Genomic DNA, 17584 nt, shown 5'->3' on the forward strand with positions numbered 1-17584 from the left:
TGGTTATTTGTGTTAAATCAATTAAAATCCTATCAAGAAAGCACTTAAACGCCTCTTCAGCACACAGACTACAAAGCTCTTACTTTGACATGCAGACTAGCCCGCTTTTTTTGACTATTAAAAGCAACAAGTGCAGCAGTTGCAGCATCCAATCAGATGCCTTTAATATCAAACGGACTGAATAATGTGCTGAAGCATCCACTTGCTCTTTGAGTTCTTGTTCCTCCTCCTCAAAGAAAGCACACACACGGGCAAGTTATATTTACAGAATTTTATTATGTTGCAAACAATGACATCCAGATATATTGATACACAACTTTTACTGTGCGTGTATGTGCATTTGTGAGTGTTTGTGTGTGTGTGTGTAAAGAGAGTAGTGAGACCACAGAAAGCAGAATGAAAACCCTGTGTGAGGGAGCCCTCAGTGGGTTAACAAGGCAGAGATAGCGAGCAAAAAAGAGGGCACTGGGCGATTTCTCCAGGGCGACGTACACACGCGCACAAACCTCAGGAAGAAAAAGGTGAGCCGGCTTATTTTCCTCTGTTAAACACACTTCTCGCTATGGGCTGTGTGCCTGTGCTCTCAGCAGCTTATGGATCATTAAGGTCCTGTGAGTGTCTACTAGAAAGCAAGTTTGTTAAAAGAGATGAAAGCGGCATGAATGAACACAGCGGGTGAGAAACTGCCTCCTCTCTCTCCTCTGACCATCAGAGCAGAGACGCTGGAGAGATTCTCCTGTCGTGACATACAAACACACACGCACACTCACACGACGTAAACACACATGTACATGTGCACTTGCACAAAAAAACAAAACTCATGAGATTCATCTAGGGAGCCGCAGCCTGCTTCAGTTTTTCATCTTCATTGTCAGCGTCGTCTCCTGGACAGGCTCCACTTTTCCCCACCTCCCTCACACTTTCTCCATCACCAACCACACAGTGACAGACCACAACAATGGAGGCATGGAGTAAAACAAAATTAAACTAAACCCCTCCAACAAAGAGGTGCTATTGGTATTCGTGCACTGTTAACCAGAACCCACCTAAGCCAGCACACAGATATTTACCCTTTGACCCGACGGGAAGTCATGAGAACGGTATGCAAATTTAAATTTTTTTTGTTGAATTAACCATGCAAGGATACTTCTTATTGGGTTTTTTTTTTGAGTGTGTTTATGTGTCAGAGATTGCGTGACATTTATTAAGCGTACCCTACATCCAGAATAATTTACACAAAAGGACAATAGTCATCTTAATAGGGCTGGACCGATGTAGGGGAGGAGGGGGGGGGGGGGGGAGAGGGCAGCGAGGAGAGGGGAAAGCGGCCTTGGTCTACTATGGTTTGAAGTGCAGAGGGTTGGGGGTGGGCACAAGGAAGAGGGTGCAGGACAGGGTTGGGCTTTAGGGGTGGAGGTTGGGGGTGATTGAGGCAATCTCAGCGGCACTCCCACACTTTGACTGTCTGATCGACACTGCCCGTCACCACGTAGGGAGCAGTCTTGTGGAAATCTGCAAGAGAGGGAAACATCTGCTCAGACACATTCAACAAGTTCACACATCACAGAGTGAGCATCAGCTCCAGCTCAGGTTACAGAGCTTCAAATACAGACAGCTTCATCTTTTGTCATATGTTATTTATTTTTAAAAAGTGCGTCTCACCAAGAGAGGTAACAAAGTGTTCGTGGGCACTCAAGGTCTTCATGCAGCGTTTGTTCTTGTAGTCCCAGATCCTAATGGTCTTGTCATCAGCACAGCTTACTATGAATCTTCCTCCAGGGTGAAACAATATCCCGCGCACCCAGTTGTCATGTCCCACCTGCAGACACAAGACCGATTAGCTACCACACTCCTCACTATTCACCCACTGTGCAGCGACACTGGGACTGACACTTCCGTTACTCACCAGAGTCATGAGGCAGATCCCGATGCTCACATCCCACATCTTGATCGTTTTATCTCTGGAGCCAGAGAGCAGGAAAGGCCCAGGTTTTCCACTCTTCTTATTCTATCACAAAGACAGAGATAGGACGAGGCCATTAGAAACAGTGTTTGGTTGCAGCAAAGATGACAGTGAAGTTTGGTATGTGTAAAGATTCCTTCTAAGATATGAAGAGATCATTTTTCAGCTATGACAACATGATTTAAGGCAGGATTACGCTGCTCTGTGAGTCAGTCTGAGCCTACTGAATGTTTTTGCAGAGTGCTCAAATTGTAAATGAGGGCAATAATTCTACACTATTCACTAGAATAATTATGTAGTAACTCATAAGAGAGGTTGTCTGAATCATTAATTCCTTCTTATTTACAAAACCCTGCTTTACCACACCAAAGTAAAGTGGTTTATTACAGTAACTGCGCTGCTACTGAGGCAGACACTTTCATAGAACCCAATGTACATAAACATCCTCCTGGGTCCTGCAGCTGCCATATTCACCTCTGAGCCTGTAGCTTCTAGGATGGTGGGATGAGCGCTGTCGGGGGCCCAAGCGATGCACTCTACCACATGTTCGTGTTCCCGCAACTCAGCTTTGCACTCCTTTGAGGCAACCACCCAGACGCGCACCGTCTGGTCATTGGAGCAGCTGGCAATCAACGAGCCGTCCTGATTGGGACGCACCATCCTCACCCACTCCCTATGGCCTGTAAATGTCTTCACACAGTACCTACAGAAGAAAGTACAAGGTGATCTACAGAGAGCATGTTCAACTTATCCTAAATGCATTACTACAGAGGGCTAAAACAGCATTGTTGGAATAAAGAATGAAATGTTTAAAGTTAACTTTAAATCTAGTTTAAGACCGTAAAACATGCCTCTGTCTCACTTACCCAGTGGCCACCTCCCACATCTTGATAGTCTTATCTCTGGAGGCAGATACTATATGGTCACCATTTGGCATAATAGCTACAGATGACACATTGTGATCGTGGCCTGTAGGACAAAGTCAAAAGATTAGTTGGTCTGCTCTTAATAAGGCAGATACTTCCCAAATAAGACCATCAATGTGTAAGATCTCTAAAATAAGACTATTCTCCCAAAATGAATGACAAGCCTCAGGCCACAAGGCCCAGATTAAACCAGAACTTTCTGTTGTCTGTTGTGTTAACAAAATTCTCTCTCAGAAATACTCACATATTTAAATATAATTACAGTAAGATTAAAAAAAATACTGTGTAACACAAGTTACGATGGTGTAACTTAAAAGCCTTTGCAGGCGGTGTTTTGTAAATATTTCTTACCATGCATTGTTCGAATGCACTCAAAGCCCTGAAAATCCCAAAGTTTGATGCTCATATCAGCTGAACATGAAGCCAGAAGTTTTCCTGACTGGTCAAAGGAGATGTCCTGCACAGAGTCTGTGTGGCCTTTGAGGGTTCGCTCAAAGTCCCCTGCTTCATAGTCCCACACCTAAAATTACAGATGCAGGCAGTGAGGAACGCCAGTCCACAATGATCAAGAAGAACTTAATATCGAACCTAAAAACACATGCACACAAAAGTGCATGTGTATTTAATCAAAAGTGATTAAATTGGTCATTATTGGACAGAATCATGACACAGGGTTGGGTTACAAAATGTAACAAAAATACTAAAAACAGAAAACATTTCAGCCTAATTAAAAAGTATGCAATTTACTACCACAGTGTCAGTTAAATTCATTAAAACAAGAATGAACTTTGACGTTGGAAAGAAAAAGATTTGCACATTTCCCAGTGCTGTGCTCTGGGAGTGCTCCCTCTGACAACACAAGCATCACCCCATCTCCACATAGATGAGCAGTGACAAAGCAGAAAAAAATAAAACAGCGAAGGAGGGAGGAGGATGAAGGGAGGAGGATGGAGGGGGAAGTGTGCTGAAGCCGAAACGCAGAGGATAAAAAGGGAGAGCAGCCTCAGATCTGCAGTACGGCTTTGATCTAAAGGGTCAGAGCTGCAGAGGATTCGCTGTGCTGCAACAGTCTCCCTGATTTTGCTCATGAAATGCTGCTCAACACAGACACCACTGATTTGAAATTCCTCAGAGAGACATTTTCAAAAGAGTATAACTGACTTCAGATAAGGCATTTCAAAGATGTGAACAAAATGTGATGTGAACAAGAAGGGGAAAAAAAGACAGCAGCAACTTATGACAGACAAATGAATGCATAATGTATCAGAGTGACAGGTAGGACAGGTTCCAGCCCCTCAGTGACCTTGAATTAAATAAGCAGAAGAAGATGGACAAATGTGTGAATGGGCGATACAGCTGTTAATTCTCCACTTTGATATGGTGAAAAAGGAGACGTTCTATTTTTCAGTATGGAAACTACACCTTCACACTGCCCATATCTACAATGTAAAGGCTCTCCTCTAAACTTGTTTTCTCAAACTGTGATAGAAATGTAAGGATTTAACTAACCATAAAATGAATGAACTGCATGCAGGATTTGTAAGCAAGGTTCAAATGCAACTGACTGTATTTACTAATATTTTAACAGTATGCAAATGTTGTCTGGCAATACAGATGCAAACCTTAATGGTAGCATCCTCAGAAGCTGTGACCATGACCGAAAACACGGGGTGGAATATAACACGCGTGACCGGAGCACGGTGCCCACTCAAGGCGTATCTCTCTGGGGGGCGAGGGATCCACTCCTTGGGGTCGCGCTTCTGGCCCACAGACCCTCCGTGTGTCATCTCCTCTTTAGCCTCATTCAATTTTGACTCCAATTCCATCACCTGAAGTAAAGCAAGGAAAAGCAACAGGTTAAGAAATCCAGTGAGACAACACTTATCCCAATAAACAAAAAAAAGTTTTCAAATTCATTAATGCAAATAAAACTCGCTTTACCTATAGCTTCTTTGTACAGGGGGCCATGGCTAAACGCAGTTATCACTTTACATATTGCATTGTGCTTGCAAGTTTATTCCGCCATGTTAAAAATGTACAGCTAATCTCAAACGTGTTTTCATTTGTTACCTTCTTCTGTAATCTGATAACCGAGGTCCACTTCTTTTCCAACAGCCCTGCATACTTCTTATCTACTTCTTCATTCTGTGAACCAAGTAAAAGACAACAAATGTTCCCCCTCATTAAAATTACATGTGCAACTTTTTGGTCATTTCTGTGCATCAACCTCGTCATACCATATCTAACTCTGCCTCTTTCTTGAAAGTGGAATACGCCTCCTCGTAGCCATTGGAACGAAGATAGTCAGCTATGGCCCGGTTTCTGACGAAAAAAAAATAAAAAAAAATAAAAAAATTACAACACCACAGTCATTTTTTTTTGTTTTGTTTAAAGGTTTCATCTCAAGATTTAACCAACTCTTTGGAAATGCAGTTTCTGTGAAACCACTAGAGTCCAAAGCAAATTTCTGCGAGAGGAAAATTAAGTATATTGTATCATATATCACTAACATTTCTAATCTTACGTGACAAACATGAACTGAGGGCAGTTGTGCCAAATCAAACACATGTCAATAAAGTCAAGGTGATGTCGACATTTATTAAGTAGCAAGTCTACCCCAACCGAAATTCTGGTTCTTGAAAGAGGGCAGAGTGCACCCCGTCTTATGATGGGGGCTTTGGGATTCAAGTTTCACAGTTCCCCTCCCCTTAAAAGTCGGGCAGTTTGAGCAAGTGTCAGAGGAAATTCTAACCCTTCATTGAAGAAAACAAAACACAGTTTCCCAGTGATCGGGTCCTGTGTTTTGTGCTGCTATGGAAACCAAAGACTTGGCACAGAAAGAGTCCTGAACACCAAGTGTGGATGACACGAAGCCCACAACCCACAAGCACATGGAAACGCATAGCGAGCATGCAAATACACACATACAGAGTTATATAAATGATTGTAAGGGCTCTTTTATAAGATGAGGGGTGAATATTTCATGAGTAAGTGAGCTAAATTTAGGCTGCAGCTTTGGGGCTACTTCGAATGTCTGATAAATCCTGTCTGCTATTGCTTTTCAACAGGATTTCCACTGATTTCTTCGTTTCGGGGTTTTTCAGACCTTTATTGCAACAAGACAGCAAAGAGAAGACAGAAAAGCTGGGAGAAAGACCAGTGGGGGACAGAAAACAAACAAACAACAACAAAAAAAAAACCAACAACAAAACAAACCCCCTGCACAGTAAGTACTCTTGGGCCAGATTCACACCTGAGCCTCTGTGTTGGTGTTATGGTATATGGGTCGCCCACTTAACTTAATAAGCATAGGGGTTTTTCAGGTTTTTCATGAGTTAAACCAGCCATGATCAAACCTGTTTTTTTTTTCCCAACGTTCTACATTTTGAAGTCCAATGGTGAGTTAAACTCCTAAAACATGTTTAAAAATATACTTTTTGTATTGTCTGGACTGTGAGATCAGCCAGTCATTCACCACGGAAGAAGGCTGCCCACATTAAACAGCCATCACTTTGTTAAGTTCCTCCTCCTGGCACACCCCACTCATTTATTTGCTCCTGTCATGCGGGGTTATGAAATATTCACCAAGCAGCTAACAAGTGAAGCACCATAAAGCTCACATCTCTTTACACTTCCTACAATACGTTCTTGTAAGGCAGCGTTTTGTATCAGGACTAGAAAATACAAAATTTACAAAAAAAAGAAAAAGAAAAAAAAAGGCTCATTTATAGAAAGTGCCCCCCTCCCTCTCCTCAAGTCCTGTCAGTTTACATGTCCATTCTTGTTTGTATGTTTAAGAAGGCTGCATTCCCACACATTTACATCAGGGCACTCACAGTTCATCTCTTTGTCTCTGTGACAGCACCATGGTGGCTGCTGTTCACTCCCTCTCAGGGAGGTGAGGATGAGGTGATGTGGGAGGGGAGGGGGAAGTCTGGCTCGTAAGTGTCTGGTGGTGAGGTGCCCGATCCCTCAGAACTTTCTCCTCCAGGGGTGCAAAGGTGGGGAAAGTAAAGGTGCCGGGCAGAGCAAGATGATCTGGAGATACTGCCGTCACCCAAATGTCAGAATCAGGTTCCACGAGTTCTCCCAAAGGTCCAAATCTGTCTCACTGAACAGATGAGCCCATCACCTGATGAACAGAGGAGAGGGTGAAGAGCAGTGGATTAAACATACATATATGCAGTATTCAGACATACAGAAACATGGGACACATGAATTACAATCTAGAAGAATTCTCCAACAGTAAAGTCAGTGGTAAAAGAATATGAAACTTTTCAACACCACATTTTGGAGCCAACAAACTTTCCAGTATTTTTTTTAAAGCAGATTTTATTTGTGATTCCAGAATAGGAATGTGAGCAGCTAGATGTTGAAATCCTGCTGTTTGTAGTGGTGCAACGGATCAAAAGTCTCACGGTTCGGATCGGATCAGATCACGTTTTTTTTCATCACAGATTGGATGCCTCCACTCTGCCTCCTGACATCTGACCCACGTTAACACATGGACTGAACAGACACACACCCACAATGGACAACTGTACCCTCAAACACACAATAATAACATGGACTGAACCACCACTCACAACCACTAGCACTTTATATAGCCTCTGTAGAAATTATCCACATATCTCACTTATCTTAACTGCACTACTGTATAGCTCTGTGTAAATAATCATTCTGTACATTCGATAATTTTTAATCCTACAACTGTTTACAACTTGCATAGTTCCCATTTCTGTATAGCTGTATATCTCAGATTTCTGTAAAGTTATTTATTTCATATTCTGTATAGTTTTTCATATTTATATCCTGTTCATAGCCTGTACATACTTATAGTTATAGAATATTCACAACATACTTCAATACAGTGTACATTATAACATACCATAATAGACCCATTTCTGTAATATACTCACATATCTATATTATTGCTAATATATATTGTAATATATCTATATCACTAAAGCACTTCTGGATGGATGCAAACTGCATTTCGTTGCCCTGTACCTGTGCATGTGTAATGACAATAAAGTTTAATTCTATTCTATTCTATCAATTTTCGAATCAGCGAAAAAAAAAAAAAAAAAAGACAACAAAAATTTAAGTCGCCATTTACTTATTTAAGTACTTTTTGCCTATTAAAAAACATTCAACTCAAGACTCATTCCTCGCTGTGATTTAATGAGCGGTCAAGTAACTTTAAACTTTTCCTGCTCATACATGCTTGGAGCGATCTTGTCACTGAAGTGGACGCGCGACGGGATATCATAGCGTGGCTCAAGCACGTTCATCATAGTTTAAACTAGTGCTGTCAGTGTAAATCTCGTTAAGATGACGTTAATGCCATAACTGCATTAACGTGTTAACTAGTTACCGCGGATCGCCCCGTGCGTGGGGCTGCACGGCGTCAATGCGTCAACTAGCGCATTGACTAGTTTAAACCCCCTGTTTTGCACAACAGAATACGGCCTCCCGTCTGCAGCTAAACACCCCAATAGCTTTTGTAATAGCTTTAGCCCGGTCGGACTGGGCAGCAAAGGACTGCTTAAATACCGCAAACTCCTCTGCTCCTCCACTTGGACCGCTAGCGCTGACCATAGCTATCGCTTGACAGACTGATCACGTGCACCATACACATACTTTTTTCTTCTTTTTCGAATCTTCGGATCACGTGCGTGCTGAACTGTGGAGTGGGATCGGTTCGGATTACGGATCAACCATGATCCGTTGCACCACTACTGGTTTGTTAATCAAATTACTCTAATTTTTCCTGTTATTAAGATGTTCCGATGGCACTGTTCCCTCTCTGTGATGGGGAGTTGAAAACAACAACAACAAAAAAGATAGCTTATAGGTGATAACTGTGTTAATGAATGCTGTTCTGCAGTATTCTGATGTAGAACATGACTGATTGATTATACAAAGCAATGTGTTCTGCACATGCGCGTGGACGTTGACCTACAAAGGTGGAACGCACACACAGTAACAAATGCAATTTGACTTTTACAGAATGCTAATCTTAAAGGTAGGGCTGCTCGATTATGGCAAAAATGATGATCACGATTATTTTCACTGAAATTGAGATCGCGATTATTTGACGATATTTATTTAACCCTTTAAGACCTACTATAGAACCAAGTCCGCCAGAGCTCATATTATTTTTTTTACATGTTGTAGTGCCGTTTGTGGGAGCATTTCAATTTGCTATGCAACTGTTATAGCCCATATTTTAATAATATGTATGCATTAAGTCCATAGTAACTACATTAATTGCAAAAAAGTGCAATAAACTACAAAAAAAAATTGAAAATCGTTTTTGTTTTTTACATGTATTTCTACTTGGAGAAATTTAAGAGGTTTATCCCTCAAAACTTTAAATACAAAAAAGTTGCAAAAAATAGTTTACAACAACAGGAAATTTATTTTGAGTGTATTCATAGTTTTATTTTGGAGATACACCAATTTTTATATACTGCAGGAAAAACGAAAAAACAATCCTATGATGCAAATTTGCAAAGAAAACAGCATGTGCATCAAAATAAACTATTTCCAGCAGTGCAATTTGAGTTCTAAGCATCCCAGCAACTATTCAGAAAGGTCAAACATGACCAGTATAGGCTTTTAAGGCCTACAAGTAAAAAACTACAATTTCCGCGAAAATGACTTCACTTCCGGTTTCGGCCAGGAAATGGCGGACATACAGTTCGCGCTGACGTCTGTTTCACTGTGGGAAGTGTTACGAACAGCTGATAGGAACGGCAAAGCGTGTTTCTGGAATATTGTGTTTTTGTTCCTGCAAGAGCTTTTTATGCAGTTTTTGCAAAGCTTTATGTGGAAGGAAACTGCGACCGAGGACAAGCTGATGGCATCAGATGTAAGTACAACTCCTCTGGTTTCATATGCAAAACAAATTATTGCGCTAGCTTACACGGTTCCGGTTCTACAGGGATTTAAAAATAGTTACACAACACGGAGCGTGCTGCTCTGACCGGCTTTAAAGGGTTAACAATGACTTTAAAAAATAATATAAAATAGTGTGCAACACCACTGAAGTTTTTTTACCTCTCTTTTCAACCAGCGGCAGTCACTCTCCTCTCCAAATAACTTCTGCTTAGCTTTCCGGGCTTCCCTCGGGTCCTCTTAATCAGCGGTCTCCAACCTTTTTTGCGCCCGACAATATTTTCACGGACCAGCCTTTAAGGTGTCGCGGATAAATGAGGGAGGGGCTAATAATCGGCTCAGTCATTTTTAATGATCGTTGAAAGCCCAGATCGTAATCGTGATTAAAATTCGATTAATTGAGCAGCCCTACTTAAAGGCGCAATTTAGTACAGTGGAACCCCGACTTACGAAATTAATCTGTTCCCGAGGGTCTTTCGTAACTCGAAAATCTTTGTAAGTCGAAGCACCCATTGCGCGTTTTGAGTGAGGCGATGCTGAACGATAGGCTATAGGCTAATTGCTAACTAGAACAACGTCGTTCAAGTGGAACCGCGAAGCGCAAGTACGGAAGCCAAGGGGTTGTCACATGATTTGGAAGGCATTGTAGGCTCAGCCAATCAGAGCCAGCAGATTTCATTACTCGGGCATTTTGCCGTAACATGGGCAGAAATACTGTCGTTCAGTGCCTTCGTAACTTGAATTTTTCGTGAAACGGGGTATTCGTAAGTCGGGGTTCCACTGTATAACTTTTTTCCTTTTGGACCACTTGATTTACTAGTCTTTTAAACAACTGGTTCAATGCATGCAGTTTTTATGTCCCGATAACCACAGAAATGATTTTTGGTATTCATTTATCTTTATTTTACATGGAAGTCCCACTGAAATCAAATCTCTTTGACATGACCAAGGTAACAGCCATACAAACTCAAAATACAATAAAATCAAATATAATGTAAAATGCGAGAGAGTATAGGATATACTATATACACTGGTGTGCACATAAGTGGTCCACAGGTGTGCATGGATTAACCCCAGACACTGACAGAGGACCATAAGAGCATGTTGCCCTTGTTTATGTCACAGTCTGCTGCATTGTTCTCGTCCACTTCACCCTTTAGACCGCCTTAAGATAAATGAAAACTGCAAGGTGCCTCACTGGAAACTGTTCATAATAATATTTATATTTTACAGATGAGCATCTGCTTAAAACGGAAGCATTCAACCACTGCAAACATTTAGCCTGTAATATCCTAGAAGGAGCTCCTCTCTCCTGCCTGCAAACATGATGACTGACTGAGATGACAGGACAGAGCAAATGATTTTAGCTGATCTCATCTCTCACCATGGTGTAAAAACAGCGATTTGACCAAACATACCATGCTCCATCTATTACAGAACCAAGACAATCTCTGTTACTTCTGCACCTGCCCGACACTTCTGAACATCACCATTAAGGAGAAAATACTTTAAAAGAACACACAGGCAAAAGTTATTGCAAATAAATAATAATTGAAGAACGGTATAAAATTCACAAACACCTTTTTAAATCTTCTAAGTTATTACACTGAGAGGCAAATGTGTTTAGTTACAAGGTTAGGACAAAAGGAACTCATGCGGGGGCGATTTGTTTGCAACCTTCCATTCTCTTAAATTAAATTTTTTTTTTTTAAATAAAATAAAATACAAAAATTCTTTTAATGAGTTTTCTACACAAAGATATAAACAAATAAAAAAGGAAAACCATACACACTTATTAGTAGGGGTGCAACGATACACAAAATTCACGGTTCGGTTCGATACTTTGGTGTCACGGTTCGATATTTTTTCGATACAAAAAAATGTTCATGCCTTTTTAATTTGTCATTTATTAAAATTATAAATATATATTTTAACTCAAAAGTACAGTTTTTAAATTTAACCCTAACCCTTGTGCGTGTTTTTTATTTTGACAGCGAATGCGCACCTGCGGACCACTTTTGTGCAGCCCTGGTTATTTAGCTCGTCATATTGCAGCCACAGAAATTCTTTTGTCCATGAAACCATAAAGCTGCACTTTCTTTTTGCCTTATAGTCTGATTTGTCATAACTTCTCCGTTTTGTGGTAAGCTTTTCTTTGGCTGTCACTTCTTCACCCTGACCTGTCTTGTTTGGCTCAGCAGAACTGAAATGCTTTTACACACTCACTCACATAAGCTCAGCGATTCTCTGCGCGATCAACCTCTCACATGTTTAAGCTTGCTGCGGGAGATTTCACTTGTCATGTTTGCATAGTAAGCTAACGATTAATAAGACGATGTCAGAGGAATTGGTGCGCAAATTATCATCACTCACAGATCAGTGCTGTCGCTCTCTATACACAGTTCACACGATTGCAAAGTGAAAGCAAAAAAACAAGCGCAAATTCAAACGCGATTTCAATATGTCACATATTGACAGTGGCTCACCGATGCCAATGACATAATTACCCAGCTACATTTCTGAAAGAATGCAAAAGCATTGACATATATTTTTCCTTCCTACAATAGCCCGACGGGCAGGGTAGCCCGACTGAAAAAAAATCGCTAGCCCCAGGACGTCAGGCTAGCGATATTGCAAGCCCTGTATCTGATTGAGAAATCATGCATCTTTGGAAAAGAGAGTTTATTACAGAGAAATGTCTCTTTCCAAAATAAAAGCTATACTATCCGCTTCTTCTGGGCTATATTCTCAGCAGCATAAGGAGAATCATGTGCTAACAGCTGTCTAAATGACTCGGCTAAAGTTAGTAGCATGCTTGTTGTTTTTGTCTTTGCACTAGGATGATGTAAATGTGCAGTCATATTCGTTGTGTTCCCACTAGTGCTTTCAGGTTAATCTCGTTGAAATGACTTTAACACCACAACACGGCAAATCTCCGTTAACGAGCTACCGCCGATCGCCCCGTGCATGGGGCTAGACGGCCAACACGTTAACGAGCTAACTGCGCTAACACACTAGTTCCCACCCATGTAATTGAGCATTGCATGGCACATCCAACATACTGTTTTACTTTAGTCCATGACTCGCTTACCTTCAGGGTCATACGTCACATGAAAACCAAAATAATTCCAAACGCCAGATCTGAATGAGGGTGGGGGAGGTGCCCTGCGCTCTTCCTTCTGACTATGCTGTCTGTGTTGAGCGCTCAGTGGATCTGCGCTCGACAGTGCAGCCTAGGCGGAGTAGTCGAACGCAGATTCACTGAGCGCTCAACACAGACAGCATCGTCAGAAGGAAAGTTGATAAAATAAATTACAAATGTTGTATTGTTCGATACATATGCGTACCGAACCGAAAGCACTGTATCGAACGGTTCAATATCGATACGAATATCGTTGCACCCCTACTTATTAGTGTATGAACATAACTGCTTATTTTCTAGTTAGAAACCGGGTGTTGTATCATTTGTAAACATTCACATAATCATTAAGCTATTAGAAACATGTTTATGCAACATTTGTTTATGCAACATTTTTTTAAGACACACCTCTATTTCTACCACTAACTAGCCTCTACGTGTGAATTCATGAAGTTTATGAATGCAGCTTGCTAACCAACTTCAGTAGCACTGGATAATAACTTCATAGTCTCATTCAAATATGTCAACTTATGGCTTGAAGAAACCAGGTGGCTGAAAAAGCACCAACACTGAAGCTTCAAAATGTGTAGTCCAAACTCAGTGGGTGGATACGACCATCTTTTATACCATCTATTATTCTCCCTCACTTTTCCCAAGATCTGGTTCGAGGTATAACAGAATGACCAATGGGTAACTTCATGGTCGCGGGTCCATTTTTTCATACTGTCTGATACACAGAAGTAGCTAGAGAACAATTCAAAGAACCAACCCAATAATTAGTTAAGTGCATTTATGCAATCCTATAATCACAGGATTTAAGATTTTGATTTTTCATGGCTGAGCTTACAATAACAAGGGGGAAAGACAGCGTCCCTTTTCTTCTGTCTTCAAAACACACAGTTCCTACAGTGCAGGATTCTTTTTTTTTTCTTCTTTTTTTTTTTTTTACACAATAATAGAAAGAAGGAACCTTTAAAAAGAAAAGTCAAATTAAACAACCTTGTGATTGTCCATAGGTGTGCAGCCATGGGTCACAGCAGCCAGCAACTGACTGTGGAAGATTTAAAGAATATCTGAGAAATGACACTTCTATATTCTAGATACTTGGTGATTTCTGCAAGCAATTGATTGTGCATTTACATAAAAAGAATATAATCATACTATGATATTGCCCAATGTGATTTAATTGCTCTAAACCTTTATTATTAAACCAATGCCAACGTCTTTAGATGGACAAACAAGCCAACGTGGTGTCATCGGCACATTATCCATGAGGCGATCAGTAGAGTGTACACAGCATACCGAACACTTTCAATTTAGCAGTCAGTGAAAAGGACAGAGATGTCCTCCCATCTTGCTCCCGATGCTCATCGTTATCCACAAAGCTCTTCACGCCTCTCACCAAGAGCTACAAATGTACCCATGAAATACTCTCAAACCGTGAAGGTGAAAGATGACTAAGCCCCCATTAAGACTACAATAACAGGCAGTGATGTCAGCTACGCCTCAGCTCCTCCCGACTCAAATACGCGTTATGTTCAGTTTAACAAGCAACATGCACAGGTGACCCAGACCTTACCGCACTTGTCAAATAATCGCACCGCTATCTAAGCGGTGTAGAAATTCATTACTAATTGTAATGATGCAATCATGAGAATAATTTCACTGAACCTGCTAGGCACTCCTACATTCCCTATCTTCTTATCAACCAAACTACTTTACAATGATAAGGCAAGATTTTACACAGGCTCAAAATAGGACTTTGCAGAAGGAGACTACATACGTGAGCAAGACTAGTCCAAATACAGTTAAGGCCAACGTCTCAGCTGCCCTACTTAAAAGACGTCTATGCATTTCCCTGTTATTTCTCGTCACTTCACACACCAAAATCTATTCTATTTTACAACCAAGTAAATTAATCACCATTTACAAAAAAATTATAACAATGAATGTCTGTGAAGGTTCTCAGTCATCCAGGTCATCGTAGTCAAAGGAGCTTGACAATGAATAATAAAACTCTAAATTCTCTATCCTGGGTAATTTTGTGTTGGAAGACAACCAAAGACTCCTTTTTTCAACTTCAAAGTATAGACAGAGGAAAAAAAAAAACAAAACAAAAAAAAACTCTGCACATTATAAAACAGGAAAATAAAATACACTGGATAAGCTGAATCAAAAGCATGACCCTAAAAACTGACTTGGCATGGTTTGTAGACAATTTAAACCATCACATTTTTTTTTATTTGTTTGTTTGAAATTTGTTTAAAATAAAGACTTCCAGAAAGGTTTGGGTTCTTCACTTAAGCTATTAGTTATACACCATAATAAAAGAGCCTACAGGCAGAGATTAGAAACAGAACTAATCATGCCTTTTTAACTCCTTGATAAAATGTACAGCCTGTGGGTACACGTGTCTCGACTGAGTTTATGACTAGACAGAGGGGCATATGTTGTTTTGTTATTTAGATAAGACATAATTTCACAATGTTTACATGCAGACCCAATGAAACAAAAAGGTGACAAAAACCAACCAAACCCATTAGTATTTGCTCTGTTCGTGTCAAACTGCTGAGCAATGCCCCTCCTTATGGATGACCTTCAGGCCAAACAAGTCCCTTCTTGCACAGACTAAAGCATATAGCAATGTTTGCTTACTAACCAAACATCATGACAAAGCAATCTGTTTTATTCCACTTGCAAGCCCTGATACTTAAGATTTCCTTAATTATGTCATTTAAGTTTATTCTATTAGTCTAGAACTTCAGCTTAAAAGTTATTCTCACGACCAAAGTGCTGCCAACAGTCACAGCCCATGACATAAAAAATCCAAACTATTTAACAATCTTAAAAATGGTACCAAAAATACCCAAACAACTACAACAAAAACCTGCATATTAATAGATGCAGGCATCTCAAACATATTATAAACAAATCAGAAATGCATGCATAAATGTAGCACTGAATTGAACCTTTACCTTAGTATATAAAATATAATTTCACGCTATAAGATGGACAGTCTAATGAACAAGCACTGGCCTTCGCGTTCCGTGTTATGCAATAGCAACTGGTAGACAAATCAATAATGATTCAATTAGCAAAATTGGGCTTAGAAGACAGTTTTGTGCACAGCAATTTAAATCTGCATAGTATTTTTCCATCAGACTCCACTCTGAATGTAATTCCTAAAATGCAGGTTTAAATATGGAGGAAAACTACCAAATGTCCCAAGACTGCTTCATGTATTACAAATCATAGACGAGTTTTAAAATCTGGATAGGGTGACGTCTTTCTAAGCCTCTGTGGCCACAAGGGCAAAGTTGCAGTACAGCCTCAGCAACGCCCTTTCCAGCTAGCGTTAGCTTAGCACGACAAGTGCACCAAGTCCGCTAATAACCACACGCTGGATTCCTGGATCACCACACCGTCAACATAACAAAATATACAAAGGGCGTCTGTCCACACCAACGAAGAGCTAAAACATCCAGCCGCTTGTTTGACAAAAAATAACTGCTACCCGATATATGTGAAGGCGGAGAGGGTATGAGCCCCAAGTTTGGGATGTTATTGCCAATATTCCCAATACGAGACAACACAAAAGGCTTCAACTTTCAGAATTCAGAACCTTAATTTAGGCGTTTTCCAGCCGCATCAGATCCTTTGCAGCTGACCGTGAGAAATATGACAGCACCCAGGTTAGCTTAGCCGGCTAGCACACCACGTTAGCTCATCCGAACTTCCATAAATAGGCGTAGCTAACGTTAGCTCGATCTACAGGGAGGGTTCACAACAAGCGCCCAGATGCAAGTCATGCATAGTCCGAGAGTCGCGACACTTGCTTTTAAAAATCCCAGTCACACTCGGGGGCGTTGAATAACCTCACCGTGAGACTGTCTCAACGTTCAACCTCCGAGTCGATGATCTTATGCGGGCGAACTTTTGCCACTTAGCTTAGCTCTCGGCCTCTCCGCCATTTTGAGGTTGGAACGGGAAAGCGCAGACACTGCAGGCAATTCGTCGTCAAAATAACAAGTCTCACTAAGTGCCAAAACAAAAATACACATTTGTTACAACTAATAACTTACCATAAGGCAAATCTCATTCTCATATCTTCTTTCCTGGCCCGAGCATGCGACGGAATACCCTGGTTTTGATGTGATAATGGGACTTTTCGCATCACCCGGCACGGACGGCCAGATTTTTCTCCTCTTGGTACCACCGCATTCGCCCGACCCAGCTAACGGTCGCGGTTGGATATCGGGAGCGCGCACGTTCACATGAATGGTGGCGCGCAGCGTACAGATATCACGCTCTAAATATCACGCTTTAATTTTTTTTTTCTAAATTAAATGAAAAAAAAAACATAGTCACCATGGCGTTATAAGTCATTTTTATTGTCAGCTGCATCCATGTTTTGATTTGAATAGATGAAATTACACCGCCATGCTTCGGCTCTACAGATATTGATTTATACTAAACAACTCACAGGAAGCTATATCAGAAATACTCGGATAGTTTTCAGATGGAATAATATATAAAATATATAAAACTGTCGCTGTTTTTATGAAGTAGAAATGCAATCTCAAAGCCTAATCCTCTCATTTTTAAGCTTTCTGTTATTATATAATAGAAGAATAAAAAAATAAGATGATATTA

At 40.6% G+C, this 17584-nt stretch overlaps 1 protein-coding gene across 1 annotated transcript; it reads right to left on the reverse strand.

Annotated features, from left to right (window-relative positions):
- Window positions 1-285: 285 nt before the first annotated feature.
- Window positions 286-17152, reverse strand: LOC146624387 (lissencephaly-1 homolog A-like). Its single transcript, XM_085363880.1, has 11 exons — window positions 17014-17152; window positions 6726-7021; window positions 5127-5211; window positions 4960-5034; window positions 4512-4718; window positions 3241-3409; window positions 2830-2932; window positions 2438-2666; window positions 1907-2008; window positions 1663-1819; window positions 286-1512 (listed from the first exon to the last, which is right to left on the reverse strand). Exons 2-11 carry the CDS (start codon window positions 6755-6757, stop codon window positions 1439-1441), a joined length of 1233 nt encoding a protein of 410 aa, XP_085220006.1. The 5' UTR covers window positions 6758-7021; window positions 17014-17152; the 3' UTR covers window positions 286-1438.
- Window positions 17153-17584: the final 432 nt, after the last annotated feature.

The sequence above is a fragment of the Diplotaxodon limnothrissa genome, linkage group LG10, assembly GCF_057381915.1.
Source record: "Diplotaxodon limnothrissa isolate DT_005_m linkage group LG10, D_limnothrissa_male_GT1.1, whole genome shotgun sequence".
In the NCBI taxonomy this organism is placed as follows: domain Eukaryota; kingdom Metazoa; phylum Chordata; class Actinopteri; order Cichliformes; family Cichlidae; genus Diplotaxodon; species Diplotaxodon limnothrissa.